The sequence below is a fragment of the Heterocephalus glaber genome, unplaced genomic scaffold (genome assembly GCF_053883595.1).
Source record: "Heterocephalus glaber isolate CG9 unplaced genomic scaffold, H.glaber_assembly_v1.0 deba00001497, whole genome shotgun sequence".
NCBI classification, from domain to species: Eukaryota; Metazoa; Chordata; class Mammalia; order Rodentia; family Bathyergidae; genus Heterocephalus; species Heterocephalus glaber.
The window spans coordinates 15,102,000-15,122,762 of record NW_028258320.1 but is presented as its reverse complement, the minus strand read 5'-3'; the positions used below and the strand labels follow the sequence as shown (position 1 = coordinate 15,122,762).

The window sequence follows — 20,763 nt, the reverse complement described above, 5'->3', positions numbered from 1 at the left end:
GGCAAAATCAATTCTCCTGTTTTATTTTTCTTTCTAGGACTTCTAACCACTTGGTAAATTGTATATTCACTTGTTTATTTGTATGTCTTCTGTAGAATATAAGTCACATAGGGACAAAAATGTTCATGTATCCTGTGCATTTAAGAGTCTCAGGCTCATTAAATATATGTTGAATGAGGGCCAGGGATTTAGCTCAGTGGTTCCGTCATCCTGAGTTTGATCCCTGGTTCCAAAAAAAAAAGATACGATATCACCAAGAAAATGCCCGAGTGGGTCCTCTTCCACCAGTTCAGCATATCTGAGAACAACTACATCAGGATTACCATTGCAATCTCTCCTGAACTATTTATGCACCTGGTACCACAATACTACTTCAGTAATCTGCCTCCTAATGAAAGCAAGGATATCCTACAGGAAGTAATGGATCACTTGTCTCCTCTTTCAACCATGAAATAGGAACAGACAATGTGTGAGAAGTGCCCTGAAACTACTGAACAGAGATGCACTATTCAGTGACTGCCCACCAAAGCTAAGGTGCAATAAGGATCCCAAAGTGACCTAACAGTGGGCCTGCTGGAGCTATGTGCAAATATTTAATGCAGAGCTGGGTACCACACCCACAGGATAGCCTTGAAGAAATAACACTTTGTACATGATTTTAAATAAAAAAATAGTTTTTATTGAGTTCTTTAAAAAAAATGATGATATGTTGAATGAGTTTAGTAGTAAGAAGTAGTAAGTAGTAAGAAGTTGGCCAGCAGCTTTAGTAGTAAGAAAAGAACAGGGCAGAACCAAAGTAGTTTTACTGGGGGACAGACTTTTAGTTAGATGGAGGGCTTTTCTCTTGATCAAGGGATGAATTCTACCAAAAGCTCAAACAGGAAAGGAAAGAAAGGAATGGAATTAATATGAGAAAATGAAAAAAAAATGGAAAGAAAGTCTTTGTAATTAGGGAGGGGCGGAGGGGTTGAAGGGAGGGCAGGAGATTGGGGAAAAAAATAAGAACCAAGATAGAGTATGTAAAGGTACAAATTCCCAATGATGAATGTCATTATATTGTATACCTAAAATGTACCAATAAAATTAATAATATATGTAAAAAAACCAAAAGCTCAAACATACAAAGTTTTCCTGTCCTTTTATTATTGTTGTGTGTTTGTTTTTGGTACCGGGGATCGAACTCAGGTCCTTGTGCTTGCACAGCAGGCAGCGAAACCACTGAGCTAAATCTCCAGCCCTTCTGTCCTTTTAAATTGTCCAGTTTCATGAAATGTTAGAGCTAGTTCTAAAATGGGCAGAGCCTCTTTTACCCACCCTGATAATATATGAATTTATGACGGTGGATTTAATGACTTTATTATTTTGTTATTAAAAAACTGATCTAATGCCACTTTTTCCAAAGACATAGTAGTTTTCCTAGTATTCAGATCTTAGATGCTCATGCATCTGATAGTCATGGTAAACTATGCAGTTGGAGGACACAGTGTCATGCCTGGGGACTGAACTACTATTCCCAGAGTGCTTCTCTAGGAGGATTCTGGGAAGTGTGGCAGAAGTATACTTTTAAGGATCGTAGTTAACATTAGCCAGCATAAAGATTAAATTACATTTCCCAGAATGTGTCTTTAGAATTCTGGGAAGTGTGGCAGAAACAGTGGTCCCTCCTGGGAAGGAAAACAGTTTAAACTTGAATGTTTGGTGTTTCCTGGTTTTTGCTGATTCTTGAGGCCCTGGAATTCACCCCCAAAAGAATTCAAAGTGAGTACAGTGAAACAAACCTATCAGGTTTTAAGTTCAGGAAGGGAGGCAATAATAGAACTTGACAAAAGCTCTTGGTTACAGCATTTTACAGTTTTAGCTTAGTTTTGTTTCTCTTGCAAAAACCAGGAGAATGATCAGCTTTGCTCTTGTGGAGCTATCTCATTAACTAAAACTAAATTAAATTTACTAACTTCTCACCTTTTGCCTTAACAATCCTTGTCCCCTACAAGGATTAAGGGAGGAAAAATTATCTTTTAGAATACAAACCATACAGTTATTCATATAAGCAAGGTCACAGAAACCTTGAAATCTGTATTTCAGTGATTCTTCAGTTTTGCATACTTTCCTATTCCATTGAGGTCCACAGTCGTGGAAACATGGAATCTCAAAAGGGCTCCCCCAAATGAGTGAGAACCTCGCTTCTTCATAGTGAAAGTTAACCATGAAGATGAGAGATGTGCTCTTCACTTTTTTTTTTTTCATGCTTTTTTGCCACATAATCCTTCTGGCAAGATGAACAGGACAAGAAATGTGTGTGAATCATTTACGGTATTACAGAGGGTTCTGAGAAACTGCTAATCTTAAGGACCCTGCTCCATCATTTACTGTTTTAGCTTTAGATAAAAAACATAATCCATCAGGCTTTGTACTTTAAAAAAACATAAATACTTTAGGTCATGACAATCTACAAACGACTAAGGTTAATTTAATAGTAGAAGCAGTTTGTTTCAATAGATGAAACAATAGGCATCCAAGTACAGTGGGCCACACATATTAATCAGTAGTTACAGCCAAACTACAACCAAATAACTTGCAGTTCCCAGGATCCAAGAATTCACCAAAGGAATTTCTTGTGGCTCATGGGAAATATGGTGAGGTGTTTCTGGGAATAGTGGCTTAGAAATAGCCTCACTGAACAGTTAGTCCCAGGAGCCATTATTTTCTTATACTTTCTTTTATCTTAAAAAGAATATGTATTTATAGCTTAAATTTTTAAAATATAAAATGAATAAAGTAAAAAATCACCAGTACCTCCTTTCAATCTATATCTCCTTCCCTTTATCCCAACTTAGTCATACTAGTTTAGTATGTGTATTTGAAAAATACTAATACACAATTTATATATATTAGAATATATATGTATATGTCATGTTCTTTATAAATTAATTAGATCATTCTGACCAACCATTATATGCTTTTCTTTTCTCCTCCAGGAATAATTGGCCAAAAAAAATTGTATGTATTTACTGAGCACAATGTGATATTTTGATATATGCATACATTATGAAATGATTAAATATCCATCACCTCACATACTTGTCATATTGTGGTGAGGGCATTTAAGATTTTATTAGTAATTTTCAAGTACATAATACATTATTATTAACTATAGTCACCATGCAATAAATAGATCTCCAGAATTAATTTATCATAACTGAAACTTTGTATCCTTTGGCCAACATCTCCCCACTACCCCCTGTACTTTTTTAAATAATGTATTCTAACTAAAAGGTATAATAGATAATGTGGAATAGGAAGAAAAGGGGCAAAGGGGAGGGAGAAGTGGGAGGGGTAGGGGAAAGGAAAGAAGGGAATGGAATTAATATGAGAAAATGAAAAAATGGAAACAAAGTCTTTGTAAATAGGGAGGGATGGAGAGGTTGAAGGGAGGACAGGAGAAGGGGGGAAAAAAATAAGAACCAAGAGAGTTTTTTTTGTTTTTGTATTTTTTTTTTGGTACCGGGGATCAAACTCGGGTCCTTGTGCTTGTGCAACAGGCAGCGAAACCACTGAGCTAAATCCCCGGCCCAAGAACCAAGAGAGTATGTAAAGGTGCCTATCTCCAGTGATGAATGTCATTATATTGTACACCTAAAATGTACCAATAAATGGATATACAAATAATAATAATAATATATTCTAAATAACTTTCTCTGCTACATGTATATTTTTTCATTGTTATATTATTTTGTATTTATTTTTATCAGCTGTGTATTACACCATTTATTGTATTTTTTATTAACATTCCTTTTCTGTTCTTGTTTGTTTTGAGATAGGATCTAGCAATGTAGTCCAGGCCAGCCTTGAACTTGCTATAGACCTGAAGCTGGCCTCAAACTCATGATTCTCCTGCCTCAACTACCCAAGTACTGAATTATAGGTGTGTATCATCTTGCCCAGTTTATTAACATTCTTGTACATATTACTTCCTAGAAAAAATTCCTAGAAGTGGAATTGTTAGGTGAAAGTGGTACTTATTTAACATTTTAACACGTATCCACAAATTAATCTCCAAAAATATGTACCAATTTACATTTTCTGAGTTATAGATGAGCTAGAAATACTAGCTTTAAATACATTTTTTTCAATATATCATACAAATCCTTGGATTATTAAAAAATAGGGATTATGCATGGCTGGGCATGGTGATGCATGCATGTGATCCCAGCTACTGGAAACACTGAGGCTGAAGCCAGCCTGGATGGACTACATAGTGAGACTCTGTCTCAAAAATAATTAATGCAAAGAAAATCTCCTTCCCCTGCCTCCTGACATTTTTCAACTCTAATCTACTTTTTATCAGTGAAATCTGAAATTTCTAGAATTTCTAGAATATTAATGGAATCTTTTGCATCTGGTTTCTCTCACTTAACACAAAGTACCTGAGGACATCTGTGTTACTGCATTTTATAAAGCTGTTCATTCCTGTTTGTTGCTGAATAATATTCCATTGTATGGATGTACCACTATTAGTTTATCCATGCATTAGCTAATAGGCATGAGTTTTTCCAGTATTTGAAAATTACTAATATTTTGAATAAAGAATCTCTGAATTTAAGTACAAAAAATTTTAATTAAAAAATAAAATAGGGATTATACCTTTAATACTGCCTCAGAGTGCTTTGCAACCTATATATCATACAGAGTTTTCTTTGAAAATTATATATTTGATTTTTTCTCACCTGCTAGGGTTCCTTGAGGCAGAGATTTTCATTCTTTACATTTTTGTGTTCCTTAAGAGACCTTGCCTAAATTCAGTAGCCAATAAATACTTCATTGACTCTCATTTGCTAAATATATTTTACCCTTGCCTAGCACACAGATTGCAGCCAAATCTTTTCAAGGATTAGTCATCAGTGACTCATAATTATGCCTCAAGAAAAAGGCCTAAACTTCCAATATTCCCTTGGTAGGTTAATGTCAAAGCTTGCTTCTGTTGGGCACAGTTAAAAGGGTGGTTGGTTATTTTAACTGTACTGATTTTTTTTCATATTTTCAGTGGAATTTCTTGACTTTTCACTACTAATATGAAAGGCACCTTTCACAAGGAATAAAACGCTTAGTGTTAAGACAAATTGAAAGGAACCACTGGGATCAAGATATAGCTCAGTGGTACAGCACTTGCCTAGCAGGTATGAGGCCCTAGGTACAGTACCCCGCACCACTTTAAAAAAAAGAAAAGAAAGAAACCATCTTCTGCACAATGAATTCTTCAGCCAGATATTTTTTTCTTTCCCAATGAGCTAGAAAAAAACCCAAAAAATTTCTTTGATCCATATGAATATCATAGCTGTCTTTTGAAATATTTTCCTAATGGCTTTGATTTAAATTTTTTCTTACCTACCAGATTATCATCTACTTCTCAGAGGTTTGTTGGTTTTTATCTGCTCAGAGAAACTTGGCTTCATTACTCTGGAGATATCCCAGGGTTGTTACTTGATCTATTTGTTACAGTGATACTAGCTGCTGAAACACAAATTTCAGAATTTCAGTAGCCAGGAGCTGGAAGTACAGCTCAGTGGTAGAGCCGACATTTAGTATTCATGAGGCCCTGGGTTCAATCTCCAGCACCAAAACATAAAATAAAATTAAAAATTCAGTGGCTCAATATGGTAGAAGTTTTTATTATCTTTTGTGGTGCTGGAGATTGAACCAAGACCTTTTACATGCCAGGCAACACCCTACCACTGAGCTACTCCTCCCAACCAACCTGGTAGATGTTTCACTAACAAATACTGCAGTGAAGAGGGTCTTTGGTTGGTGGGTGGCTTTTCTCCATGCGTAAGTCAAGGATGCAGTGTTCTCTATGACTCTTTTTTTTTTTTTGGTACCGGGGATCCAACTCAGGTCCTTCCACTTTCGAGGCAGGCGCCGGAACCACTGAGCTAAATCCCCGGCTCCTCTATGAGTCTATCTTGACTCTAATGACTCTGTCTTTTCTCTTGGAATCTTCCAAATAGAAGGGAAAAAAGAGCCCAGGGATTTAGCTCAGTGGTTCTACCACCTGCCTTGCAAGCACAAGGTCCCGAATTTGATCCCTGGTACCAAAAAAAAAAGGGAAGAAAGAGGGTGAATAAGGTATACACAGCCCCTCCTGGTACTGGGGATTGAACCCAGGGCCTTCACACTGAGCTACATTCCCTGCCCTTTTCAAAATCTTTTTTTTTTTTTTGGTACCCGGGATTGAACTCAGGACTTTGTGCTTGCAAGGCAGGCGGTGGAACCACTGAGCTAAATACCCAGCCCCTTAAAGTCTTAAGACAAGTTCCCACCAAATTGCTAAATTCCCCAGGCTGTGCCCAAATTTGCTGTTCTCCAGCCTCAGCATCCCTGAGTCCTATAGGATTACAGGTGTGCACCACCATACCCAACTTATACCTACTTCTTAATTGCTTCACTCAGAAGGGATACATATCACTTCCAGTCTTAGCCCTTCCTAGATACAAGGGAGATGGAGGCCTTGGCTTGGCAGCCAATTCCCACTAATAAATCTACAATATGAGAGAGGAGTCTACATTTTTGTGGATTATTTGCTGATTCTCACAACTTATTAGCATGGCAGAAAAGATTTCAATTTTGTCTGTTTGGAAAGAAGTACTGAGAATTTGAGATCCCATCACTAGTTAATGGTAGAAATGCAATGGAGAAGCCTAATCACCTGACTCCAATTTAGTTTCTCTTTCCTTAGTATTGCAAAGTGATCCCATCCTGGCTTAAAATATAACTCCCTTGGTGATTCATTACTTTAAATTGCATACTATGACTTTTAAAACTCCTTTTTTCTTTAGGGACCTGACAATGTCTTTGTATTATGGAATTTCTTATGGGAGAAAAATTTTATGGTGCTGTAGGTTGCTGTCAACCTATGTCAACAAGACACAGTGAGTTTTTGACCAACCTGAGCTCTGATTACTGTTGTTTTGTTCTATTACAAAAGTGAAATATCTCAAAATCCCATATCAAAGATGTGTGATAAAACTGCCCATAAGGATGATCATTGTAAGTTGCTTACAATTTAAAAAAATGTTAACAGTTTCCTACAATATCTAATGCCAAGACTTTGTCTTTTCTACTGTGGTACCCTTAGTGCATAAAACAGTGCCTACCACATAACATGCACTGAAATATTGCTGAAGGAATGAACAATAAGGGAGAAAATAAAGTACATACATATAATGGAATAATAAACACATAAAAAGCTATATTGAAAGCTATATATTCATGAAGTTTCCTAAAAATACTGTGGATAACTCCAACATCCTCCATCCCCCTCAAAGAACTAAACTTTAGGGAAAGGTAGACTAGGGTTAAAAAATCTACAGCAGTACAGGAAGATGATAAAAGACATTTTTGTCTAATCCTGGAGACATTTGAAATCACTAGCCTGCTTTCACCCAGTTTTAGGATTTAAATTTATACTATCTGTGTGATGTGGCCCAAGAACCCTCAACCTAAGAAATGAATTTTATTTTTTATTTTTTTGCTTAAATTCTTTGGTACATTTTAGGTATACAATACATTTACATTTACCACTGGGTGCTTGTACCTGTACATGATGTATCTTGGTTTTTATTTTTTCCCCATTACCTGTGCACCCTTCCCTATTTACATAGACTTTGTTTCCATTTTTTTCTTTTCTTATAATTTTTCCTTTTCCTTCTTTTCTTTCCCCTTCCCCTCCTACTATCCCTACACCTTTGGACTTTTCTTCCTATTTCAAATTATCAATTATTCATTTTAATCCTTATTTACACTTTCAGTTTCTCATATGAGAGAAACTATTCGGTATTTACACGTGTGTCCTATTTATTTCACTTAAGAGTATGGCCTCAATGTGCATCCATTTAGCTATAAATGTCTCTAGTTTCTCGTTCTTTATGGCTGAGTAGTGCTCCATTTTATTTTTTAAAAACCACATTTTCTTTATCCAGTTTCCAGCTGACGGGCACTTGGGCTGTTTCCGAGCTTTAGCTATTACAAACTGTGCCGCTATAAACATGGGTGCACATATATCGCTGTGGTATGATTCTTTTAATTCTTTGGGGAAGATACCCAGCAGGGGAGTAGCTGGGTCAAATGGGACCTCTAGCCCTAGTTCTTTGAGGTATCTCCATACTGATTTCCACAGTGGTTGCACCAGGCTGCACTCCCACCAACAATAGAAAAGGGTTCCTTTCTCCCCACACCCACGCCACCATTTGTTATTGGTTGAAAGAAATGAATTTTAGCTATGAAGCCTAGACTGACTACCTCTGGGGCACCTTGCAAATGCAAGCTCTTCAGGAACAATACACACACAACCAGGGCTTCCCACTTAGAAAGACAGTCTTGAGGGCACAGTCCAAGATTTAGTGGTACATAGCATAAAATCCTTCATGAGGAAGAGTAAACAAATAACAAAATTACAATATTTATTTTAGGTATTGATGCATTAAGGTTGCCTGTGCTTCTTCGGGTTGAAAATTTAAGAACAAGAACAGAATTGTTGACTAAAATGTAACAAATAAGAATCTTGAAGGGGTTAAGTATATTTAAAATGAATCAAAATCATGAGAAAAGAATAAAAGTTTGTCAATAAACAATGATGTAAAAAGTGTTTAAGAAGGGCTGGGGATTTAGCTCAGTGGCACTGCTTTTGCCTCCCAAGCACGCAAGTTCCTAAGTTTGATCCCTGGCACCGAAAAAAAAAAAGTGTTTAAGAAAAAAAGGCATGATTGACTCTAAATATATAAATTGATACATAATATTAATAGTTTGGAGTATTCCAGATTGTAAACAATGATTATCTCCAACTGGTGGGGTTGCTAATGATTTTCTTTTTTTTATAAAGATTGGCAATTGCATTTTATAATTTTTAAAGAATGACTATTTTTTACTGTTACTAGTTAAAATTTAAAAATAAATATTTTTAGCCTTGATAATCAGTATAGTAGCTTGTATGCTATTATAACTAAAGGGAGAAAATGAATTTTTAAAGAGTTCCTAAAAAGATAAATAAAAACTAGAATTTCTGACTGAGAAGAGTTTATGAACTTTTGGATCTCAGTTCCAGTTCCAGTAAGATCCTGTGTTTAAGACCTTATCCTGTATGTTTTTGTAGGTGTTTTGCATTTTAGGGTCATTAGGGCAAAGCACAGGTTGTACCACTATCTCTTTTACGAGGGCAGCCGTGTTTATTCTATTGTGCATATTTGGTAACTTCTGAGTGGCACATGTCTCTCCTTTGTCATACGTTGAGTCTTTGCCCCAGGAGGCTGTAATCACTCAAAATAAGTTTAAAAATATCACCAGTCTTAAAAGATCAGATTTCTTTTGTTTTCTATTTATAAAGAGCTTATTGTAACTCCTTTGACTGCACAGTCAAAATAGGTTCCTAAAGAAGGCTACTGGGTTTGTTTGTTGTTTTGCTTTGTATTTTCATTTGCATCAGCTCTGCCTATGGGTGTTATGGACATTCCCAGATTCTACAAAAACACCTGTAAATTGTATTTTCCACTTACATAACAAAGTATGTCACAATTCTGAGAGCCTATTTTAGGGCTTTTAAAGGCAAAAATGGTTAATCCTAGGCTGCAAGGAGAGTCTGTATTCAGTTTCCAGTGAATCACATGGACCCTGGTTTGATTCCTAAGGCTCTTAAAAAGATAGTACCTTAAAAGGTACTGGAAAAGCCTAGAACTTGTTCCATTATTATTTCTTTTTGAGAAACCAATAAGAGGATGTTCTTGTCCACATTTTTATTTTGGCTTCTGAAAATATTATTTTTATTAAGCAGTTCAAGTATAGGCTTCATCAGTGGTCTCTTCAATATAGATAAGGTAGGAATGGGGCAGTAAAAAGAATTAAGATGTGTTATGTACATGTGCCAACTCCCTACAAGGATGTAATCATTATGTATGGCATAAAAAATAGATAAGGATCTAAGGATGTCCCCCTTGAGAGTCAGATGTTTGAAAGAAGGGTGCTTTGAAGGTAAAATATGTTTCTGGTCTTCTCTAGCCTGAATGAGAGTTACTGAAGGCATAGTGTTTACTTCCATCTCTAAGATTCTGTGGTTGATATTGTTATCATTGTTCTTGTTTTTCTTTCACTCCACTGCCTGTAAATTCTTGCCTCATAGTATATTGGCAAAGTACCTTGAGGTTCAATTCAGTAAATATTTATTACCCTTGAAGTTCAACCCAATAAATATTTATTAAATTGAGCCACTCAACCTGCTAATTACTGAGCATGCAGAGCGGAAAAAGGTAGACCCTGCTTTTAAGGAGTTCATAGTCTTCCCAGGGAGACAGACAAATGAACAAATGGTACAATAATGCAACCATAGAAGTATGGGCAAGGTGCATAGTAGGATGAAAGAGGGAATGAGTGACTGCTTGTAGCCACCTCACATCCTTTATAGAGCAAATAAGAATATAAATAAATAAAGGGAAATAACAGTAGTAGGAGAGCGATGCAGGAGTAGAGTTCTCAAAAATGGATGCTGTACAACTAAGTGTGGTCTTGTAATAGCTTAATTATTTCCCAAATACAGGTATTTATTTGAACTAAAAGAAGATGATGATGCATGTAAAAAAGCCCAACAGAAAGGAGCATTTTACCTCTTTCATAGACTGGCTCCTTTGCTTCAGACAGCAGAACATCGATACACAGTACCCCGGCTTAGCCTACTAGGTAAGCTCAAAGACTGGTGACCACTAAGCTGATTTCAGCACATTCTGGATCACTGAGAAATATCCTTGAACTATATAGAGTCCAGATTTTTTCAAATAGCTGCTGAGTCTCAAGCTTGTATAACTGCTTCTGCCAATTAATAATTTCTTTTGTGAACCTTAGTTGTCCAGTCAGATATTATTTGGTGATGATATAAGCCACTTATGCCTCAACAATACTGCTATCCAGACTAGACTTGCAGCTTGCTTTGTAAATATATTTTTATTGGAACACAGCCACACTTATTTGTTGACATATTGTCTATGGCTGCTCTTGCACTAGTGGCAAGTAAGCAGTTATGACAGAGACTGTATGATCAGAAAGCCTAAAATAATTAGTATCTCTTTACAGAGAAAGTTTGCCAACTTGTACCTTCAATTAGTGATTTCTAGCCTCCATAGAGGTACACATTGTTATCCTAGAAGAGTGTTAGCTTTGCATCCTAACTTGATTTTTACTAGAAGATCAAAATTTAAAGTGAATTAAAATTAATTTATTTTGAGAGCCTTTTTAGAGGTATCTAAGCCAGTGGGATTTGGGTTTTTTTGTTTGTTTTTGAGACAAGGTCTCACTTTGTTGCCCAGGCTGGTCTTGAACACCTAGGCTCAAGAAATCCTTCTGCCTGAGAATCCTGAATATTTGGGACAATAGCTTATGCCACCACACCTGCTTGGGATTTGCTATTTAAATAATTAACTTTCAGTTTTAAATTGATATATAAATATAGCATATAAATATAGTTAGTCAGTATATACTTCTAAAAACATTGCCAGTGGATTTCTCTCATAGGTCAGATTTTGGAGTATTTGAATGATTAGTTTCCACCAATGCAGAATAATACAAGGACTCTGTTAGAAGGCATTAAACATTATTTAGAGATTTAATAATGTTATGTTATGAACAAATAAATGAGTCCTTCATGGATATGACAGGCTTTCTTCCTATACAGCATTTACCATTTACAGACCAGGATCTCAGATAACTATTCCACTTTGGCCCACCAAAGCAACAGTCTGGAAATAGAACTGAATTGGTCTCTACCAATTTAAATTTATTATGTATTTTTTCAATGCCTTAATAAGTTAACTATTATGCATCTTCTGAACAAGGGCCTATGTCCCTTCCAACATGGAATTACAGAGTAATCAATTACACAGATATAATTCCTCCTTTGTTCTAAACTCCTGAGATTACTGAAGAGAAGACAGATGCCTAGAGAGATTAAATGACTAGACCTATGTTATACAGGTAATTAGCTGCAGGGCTGTTTATACCTTAAGCCAAGGGAGGCGAACCTATGGCACGCCTGCCACAGTAGGCTATCTGTATCATTGAAAGCTCTAAGCAGTTGGCCATCACTGCCTTAAGCCAAGTACAGCTGGCCTCCATATCCTCAGGTTCAACCAACTGCAGATCAAAAGTATTTGGAAAAACATTCTGTCTGTACTGAACATATACAGACTTTTTTCTTGCCATCAATCTTTAAACAATACAATATAACAACTGTTTACATAGGATATGGATTGTATTAGATATTATAGGCAATCTAGAAATGAATTAAAGTATATGGGAGGATGCATGTAGGTTGTATGCAAATATACCATTTTACATAAGGGACTTCAGCACCTGGCTATCTTGATACCTGAGGGGCAGCCCGTCCCACACAGATACTGTGAGGCAACTGGCTACTTTGTTTAAACTAAAGTAGATCATTTCTTGTAAGTCTAACGTGGCTGTGGTGATATAACTGAAATCCTTATTTATTCCCCTTCTTCCTGTTTCTTAGAGGTAAAAAGACTCCTGGATAAGTTTGGACAGGATGCACAAAGAATAGAAGATTCTGTGCTGATTGGATGCTCTGAACAGCATGAAGCATGGTTTGCTCTGGATCTAGGTCTCAATGGCTCCTTTTCCATACATGGTATATATAACATCATTTTAATGGACACCAGTTGTTCTCAGACTTTGGGATTTCACATAATATTTCTAAGAAAATTGTGAGAATACAAAAAATGTTTTCAATTTTTTTTAATAAGGACATAACACTATCATCTACTACCATCATTTAAAATAAAGGACATTTTAATGCTTTCTTTCTAACCTAAGTAGTAGTAGTATTCTCCAAATCATTTTATATTTATTTATTTATTTATTTATATTGTAGGTCTTAAATATTTCATAAGAAATTGACATTATTCTTCTTTTTCTTACCAATGCAGGGAAATGAAAATGTTACCAGGTATAGCTCTGGGTTCTCAGACCTGCATTTGGGAACCACTTCCCTCTAGATTCATGGTTCCTCTTAGATTTTCCTTTACCCTTCAAGGTGTGTGGGTGTAAATGTAATGATGCTGGAATGGGCTTCAGGTAGAGTTTAGAGGTCCCATTTCATCTCTTTTCCAGGGATAGTGCAAATGGTCTAACTTCCCTGAAGAAGATCTTGAGAAATACTGTTCCAATGTTTCCCAAACTGGCCTGACTATAAGAATCACCTGGTGGGACCAGGGATTTAGCTCAGTGGTTCCAGCGCCTGCTGTGCAAGGGCCAGGTCCCAAGTTCGATCCCTGGTACAAAAAAAAAAATCACCTTGTACGTCTTTAAAAAAGAAAGATTGGGCCAGGGATTTAGCTCAGTGGTTCTGCTGCCTGCCTCACAAGCTCAAGGTCTCGAGTTTCATCCCCAATACCAAAACAAGCAAACAAAAAATCAAAATAAAAAAGAAAGATTTCTGGGGCTTACTCCACATCTGCCACTTCAGAATATCCAGGTAGGGGCTTGAGGACCTGTATAGTTTTTCCTTTCTCCAGCTGACCCTTTTATTAGGCAAATTTAGGAAACAAGTGCTATATAACAAGATAGAGGGGGCCCAGAGGCAAAGCTTGACATTTAATTTCATTCTCTTTTCTAATTTTCTAGACTCCTTACCAAAATCAGAAATGGAGACAGAGCTCAAGGGGTCTTTCATTGAGCTGAGGAAGGCTGTCTTTCAGCTGAATTCAATGGATTCATCCTTGCTATTCACGGTAGATTCAAATTTCTCAATTCTATAGGAAGTTTAGTAAAGTTGTGTATATGGGCAAATCCATGGGTGCATACACAAGGCTAGAGTGACATTTAATTTCTTTCTTTGCAAATCATAGTCCTTCCTAAGACCTCAACAGACGAGACAACGAGCTGTAGGTAAGATTGCTTATTCTACCTTGTTTTGCCCTTATTTTGGCAGAATTGCTGTCAAGACTATTTTCTCCTAAGGATATGCAGGTCTATGGCAATAACCCAATAAACATTTTTAATGACATAATCATGTTTTTCATATAAGAAATAATTTTACATTGCATTAATGAATCATCCTCAAGCTTTAGATTTTATTTGGTATGGTATTTTGATTGTCTATTGAAAGAGATACTTATAAATATTTTTTAGTTGCAAAATTATTCCAGCTATATTAAGGAAGAATACATTTGGTTGCACTGAAAATTTTTTCTTTTTTTTTTGGTATCAGGGATCAAACTCGGGTCCTTGGGTTACGAGGCAGGCGGTGGAACCACTGAGCTAAATCCCGGGCCTGGAAATTTTTTCTTTTTAAGTTGGGTTAAAGTACATGGGTGTTTATCATATTATTTTATAATATTTCTTATATTTTAAAGGACTCATAACGCATTTTAAAATATGCCTCTTTTATTCAGATTTCCAATGCTAAGGGAATGTTCATATAGTTTCCTTATCTTAAACAGCAACCATTTAAAGGTAAATGAGGTGGAAAGATTCTGGCTTTTCCCCATGACTTGCTCTAGATTCTAGGCCTAGTGCTGTTATGGATAAAGCCCATGTTTTCTCCAAATGAAACCAGGTCCGTCTTTGTTTTTCTTTTTTCTTTTTTTCTTTATTTTGATACTAGGGATCGAACTCCGGACCTTGTGCTTGCGAGACAGGTGCTGGAACCACTAAGCTAAATGTCTGGCCCTTCTTTTTTAATTTTAAAACAGTTCTTGTTTTATTTATTATAATCCCATTTGTTGACTGGATTTGTTGTTTGGCATTTCTTTTTTTTTGGTACCGGAGATCAAACTCAAGACCTTGTGCTTACGAGGCAGGCGGTGGCACCACTGAGCTAAATCCCAGGCCCTTGGCTTCCTTTTTTTAAAATAAATTTTATTTTCTCCTTCCCCCCAACCCCCCCAGTCCCTATGTAAAAAGCTTTGTTTGCATTTTTTCCTTCTATTTTCACTTTTTTTCTTGTCCCTTCCTTCCTCCCTTGCTCCTCCCTTGTTCCCCTTCCCATTTGAACACTTTCTTCCTATTTCCTAACATCTGTAATACATTTCATTCTTTATTTCCACTTTCAGTTTCTCACACCAGAGAAACAATCCTGTATTTAAACATGTGTGTCCAATTTATTTCACTTAAGAGTATGGTCTCAAGGTCCATCCATTTAGCTATAAATGTCTGAAGTTCATCCTTTATGGCAGAGTAGTACTCCATTGTATAAAAAAACCCACATCTTCTTTATTCACTCATCAGTTGATGGGCACTTGGGCTGTTTCCAAGATTTAGCTATTACAAACTGTGCTGTTATAAACATGGGTGTGCATATATCGCTGTGTTATGATGGTTTTAATTCTTTCGGGAAGATACCAAGGAGTCAAATGGAACCTCTAGTTTTAGTTCTTTGTAAAATCTCTAAACTGATTTCCACAGTGGTTGTACCAGTCTACACTCCCACCAACACTGGAGAAGGCTTCCTTTTCCCCCACAGCCCCTCCAGCATTTGTTATTGGCTGATTTCTTGATAGCAGCCATTCTCTCGAGTGAGGTGGGATCTCAGCATTGTTTTAATTTGCATTTCATGAATGCAGGTCCATCTTTGTATTTATTCCTAGGCCCAGGCTCTTCTCCGATGGCATGATGGTCATCAGTTCTGCAGCAGAAGTGGGCAGCCCACCAAGAAGAATATCGCTGGCAGCAAGCGTGTGTGTCCTTCCAATAACATCATCTATTACCCACAGGTAAGAGTTGCTATAAGAGGACAGTAATCTGAAAGGCTGTACTTGTATGTCCTGGGGAAGAAAGTCTGCATAATTAAAGGGCTTCCTTAATTATCCATTGCTTCTGTACACTGGGAGGCCTCAATTTCCATCCTCCTTTCCCAGATGGCTCCTGTTGTGATTACTCTGGTGTCAGATGGGACCCGATGCCTACTTGCGCGCCAGAGCTCCTTTCCCAAAGGAGTATATTCTGCCTTGGCAGGCTTTTGTGATATAGGTAAGTATTACAGGGTATATACAGGTGATAGTGGAGGGCAGAGAATCTATAGCAGGTATTTCTCTGTCTTGTCAAGCACATTCTTTCCTATCATTCTGCATTCTGATTTCCCAATATTATATTGGGTAAAATTTCAAACACATAGCAGAGTTGGAAGAATTACACATAAACCCATAACACCTACCACTTGGTCGATAATTTTAACACTAACTTCGTCATGTATTTTTCATCTACTCATCTTATTTTTTGAGGTACAGAGTGCAAACAGTATACTTCTAAATAATTTCAGCATGCATAATACTAAAATTCCATATTTAGTTTTGTTTTGATGTTTTTTAGTTTATTGGGTAAAATCTACAAATGATGAAAAGAGAAATTTTATTACAGCTAAGGGTAGCAGTACCCTCTCCCACTGCTATTCTTCCGGTGTTTTATAACTAACCCAGCAGGCTTAAGCACTCAGTTCAATGTACAACTCTACATTTGACTCCTATTGTTGGAGACTCAGATTTCGGACATCCCAAGTTTTGTATTCCTTTCACAAATGGGCTATCGTGATACAGATACAACTTTTCTGCTCCCTGGCTGTCCTAACTTAATCTGAGTGCTTACAGGGGAAAGTGTGGAAGAGGCTGTGCAGCGGGAAGTTGCAGAAGAGGTGGGACTGGAGGTGGAAAGCATGCAGTACTCTGCATCTCAGCACTGGCCCTTTCCTAACAGCTCGCTCATGATTGCTTGTCATGCAACTGTGAAACCAGGGCAGACAGAGGTAAGTGCTCACACTTCCCTTCTGCTTCCATTGTAGTAAATAATCACCATTCTCCCTTACACGTATCTCAATCATGACAACTTTTTGCTTTTTAACCATTTTATTGAAGTAAAATTAACATACAAAAGCTATTGTTAAAGTATATATACAACCTGATGGATTTGGAGATTAGTACATACCTATAAAACCACCCATCATTATCAATATGCTAAATTCATCACTTTCAAGTTTTCTCCTGCCCCCTTTATTTTTTCTTTTGTGGTAAGAACAACATAAGATTTATCCTTGTAGTAAGTTTTAATATATTCAACACAGTATTATTAATTATAACCCCCATGTTGTTCAGGTCTCCAGAACTTATTTTGTATAAGTAAAACTTTATATTCTTTGACCAACACCTCCTTGTTTCTCTTTAGATTCCACGTGTAAGTGGGATCATGCAGAATTTGTCTTTATGTATCTGATTTATCTCACTCAGCATATCTTCCATTATATTGTCTGTCAAAAATGCAGGATCTTTTTTAAGACTCAATAATATTCCATATGTATCTGCCACATACTTTATTATTCATTTATTGATGGACATTTAGGTTGTTTCCGTATCTTGGCTGTTGTGAATAATGCTGCCTTGAACATAGGAGTACAGATATTCCTCTGAGATCCAGATTTCAATTCATTTGGATATATTCACCCAGAAGAGAGATTGCTGGATCAGATGTTAATTCCATTTTAAATTTTTTAGGGCCCTCCATATTGCTTAGTAACTACACAAATTTACATTCCCCTTAACAGTATACAAGGTTCCCTTTTCTCCATACCCTTGCCAACATTTGTTGTCCTTTAAAAAAATTTTTTTTATAATCATTCTGGAAGGTATGAGGCACTATCTGATTGTGGTTTTAGCAGTGTGAATACTTTTTCATGTGTCTATTGGTCAGTTGTACTCTCTTGAGAAATGTCTATAGAGGTATTTTGCACTTTCAGTTGGATTATTTGCTATTGAGTTGTAGTTCCTCACATGAATCCTTTATAGATATATATGGTCTTCAAATATTTTCTCTCATTCTGTAGAATGCCTTTTCATTTTGTTGTTTCTTTTCCTTTTTAGTTTGATGTAATCCTATTTCTTACTTTTCTTGCCTGTGATTTTGGTGCCATATCTAAAAAAATCATTGCCCAGTCCAGTGTCTAGAAGTTCACTCCCTATGTTTTCTTCTAAAATGTGTATGATTAAAGTTTTACCTTTAAGCATTTAATCCATTTTGAATTGTTTCTTGGTATATGGTGTAAGAGTCCAATTGAATTCATTTGTATGTGGATGTGCAATTGTCACAACACTGTTTATGAAGCAATTTACCTTTCACCTTCAGAATTGTACATATAGTACACATACAATACATATATCAAATTTAATGGCCAACTTCAGGATTGGTTTTATTAAGTTAATCAGGGATGTTAGGGATTAATGATACAATTACTGGAACTTCTGGTTTAAAGGGACTTGCATGTTGTCTAATCTCATCTTGCTCTTCTGCAGCATCCCCGACAAATACTGTAGTCCCTGATTGCCAATGTCTGCCTATTGTGTGTATTGACTTTATAGGATATCTAATCTATTTCAACTTACTGTGGACAAAGTTTGCATTACTTTGCTTTTTATCAATAACTCATTCTTAAAGTAGGTTCTTTTATAATTCATAGAATTACACAATCAATGGAAGCACAAAGAAAAACAAGTATTGTTCACAATTTAGCATTCAGTGTTACTACTCTTTTTTTTTTTTTTTTTGGTACCGGAGATCGAACTCGGGTCCTTGCACTTGTGCAACAGGCGACAAAACCACTGAGCTAAATCCCCAGCCCAGTGTTACTACTCTTAATATTTTAATATTTGTACTTCCAGGTTTTATTATTTTGGGGGTTTTTTTGGTGTTGGGAGACTGGACTCAGGGCCTCATGCATTGCTAAACCCACACTGTACTACTGAGCTGCACCTCTAGTCTTGTGTTCCTAGGACTTTTTAATGTATCTTTTTTTTCACTATGTAAAAAAAAAAATGCATTTAATTCTCATTTATTAGTTATGCTTCTTTTGTTTCTGGGATATATCTAGAACTAATTTTCAATCACCTGTAAAGCCCAGGTGTTATTTCCTAAGACTACTAGGTTCTATAACAATTTTCTTACCTTTGACCATAGTATTTTACATTTTATAGTTTCTAATTGTACTTTCTTGTATTCTTTGTCTTTCAGATCCAGGTGAACTTGAGGGAACTAGAGGCAGCTTCCTGGTTTACTTATGATGAGGTGACCACAGCACTGGGGAGAAAGGGCCCCTATATTCAGCAACAGAATGAGACTTTCCCATTCTTGATGCCCCCAAAGTTAGCCATTGCCCACCAACTGATTAAGGAGTGGGTGGAAAAACAGACATGTGCTTCCCTGCCTGCTTAGCTCAAGCCATCGAGATCTCTCCTGGATATTGCTGAAGGACATACTGGAGACCTACTGTAAAGGGGAGGTGGGGCTGGGGATGTAGCTCAGTGGCATTGTGCCTGCCTTGCAAGCACAAGGTCCTGAGTTCGATCTCCGACACCAAAAAAACAAAACAAAAAACAAATAAAGGGGAGGTGACAAAAGGACTGGCTCTAAGCCAGACATGATGGCACATGCCTGTGGGAGGCTAAGACAGGAATGATTGTAAGTTTAAACCCAGCCTGGGCAACTTAGGGACTTAGAAAGATGCTGTCTCAAAAAAAAAAACCAAACCAACTCATAGTAAGGCAGAATAGGTGAGCCTAAGGCAAGACCTTTTTTTTTTTGGTACCGGGGATTGAACATGGGTCCCCGTGCTTGTGAGGCAGGTGGCAGAACCGCTGAGCTAAATCCCTGGGTCTTGGCAAGACTTTGTCAGCAGTGTTTCCTACTAATGAGCAATTAAAAATACCAGTGTGAGCAATTAAAAATACCAGTGTAAGCAACATGTGGTGGCACATGCCTATGGTCGCCACCACTTGGGAGGCTGAGGTAGGAGAACTGCTTGAGTCTATGAGTTCAGGGACTATCTAGACAAAGCTGCCAGACCCCATGTTTTAAAAACAAACAATGTGAGAGAAAAAACTGAAACAGTTCTTGAACCTTATGGGATAAACTAAATTTAAGATTCATCATTCATACCTTGTCATAATGGAAGTGTTTATTTGAGGGAAATAAATCTCCATACCTTTGTTCAGATGGGTTTTTTGTTGTTGTTTTGTTTTTTTGCTCTATCAATCAAGGAAATTTTGGAAAGTAAGAATCAGAGGTAGAGCTGAGTGTGGTGGCACATGCCAATAGTCTCAACATTCCGGAGGCTGAGGCAGGAGGAATGCCATGAGTTCAAGACCAGCCTGGGGTACATAGTATGTTCAAGGCCAGCCTGGAATACATAGCAAGACCCTGTCTCAAAACACTGCCCCCCACAAAAAAAATTGGGGGTAGAGCAGGTACAATCTCTTTTGGTGCAATAATAAAATGTTTAAATCTAGATTCCAAGTTTGTGGTACTGAATGTGCAGAAGCAATACTCTTATAGGTCCAGTTGAAAAGAATAGCTGGAGGAGATGGTTCTAGGCACCAATTTGTGATCAAAAGGCACAAGCCCCGGGAATCTTAAGGAATCTTAAGATTATTCACTTATTAGAGTCCTGTAGAACTAAGCAAAAGAAATTCCAGAAATAGAAAAATTAAAGCAGAGAATCTCCTTTTGATCCCAAAAGTTTACTGCTATCTTCATTACCAGAAAGCCATCATTGCTTTGGGGAAATAAAAGTGCCTTCAGCTAGAATCCTTGAGGGATAATATGTGCTAGGACTTGACTGTCTTAGGTTGGCAGCCTGCCTTTACCTGGGGTGAACTCTGCATTTAGAAGGAAAACACATTCATGAAAGAGAGAGCCTGAGATTTCTTCATATCTTGCAGTCAGAAGAAAACAGTTCAG

General features: G+C 37.0%; 1 protein-coding gene across 9 annotated transcripts; it reads left to right on the top strand.

Annotated features, from left to right (window-relative positions):
* The first annotated feature begins 1,627 nt into the window (after positions 1 to 1,627).
* On the top strand, positions 1,628 to 20,017 carry Nudt13 (nudix hydrolase 13). 9 transcript variants are annotated; one of them, XM_087185426.1, is made up of 12 exons: positions 1,647 to 1,758; positions 2,976 to 2,997; positions 3,819 to 3,922; positions 4,858 to 4,951; positions 6,831 to 6,923; positions 10,577 to 10,716; positions 12,542 to 12,676; positions 13,672 to 13,778; positions 15,636 to 15,761; positions 15,906 to 16,017; positions 16,632 to 16,786; positions 19,039 to 20,017. In XM_087185426.1, exons 5-12 carry the CDS (start codon positions 6,841 to 6,843, stop codon positions 19,237 to 19,239), a joined length of 1,059 nt encoding a protein of 352 aa, XP_087041552.1. In that variant the 5' UTR covers positions 1,647 to 1,758; positions 2,976 to 2,997; positions 3,819 to 3,922; positions 4,858 to 4,951; positions 6,831 to 6,840; the 3' UTR covers positions 19,240 to 20,017. The 9 variants fall into 9 exon arrangements, with proteins under 9 accessions (XP_087041548.1, XP_087041550.1, XP_021115275.1 ...); XM_087185424.1 differs by lacking the exon at positions 2,976 to 2,997 and having other exon boundaries at positions 1,631 to 1,758; XM_087185423.1 differs by lacking the exon at positions 4,858 to 4,951.
* The last annotated feature ends 746 nt before the right edge of the window (positions 20,018 to 20,763 follow it).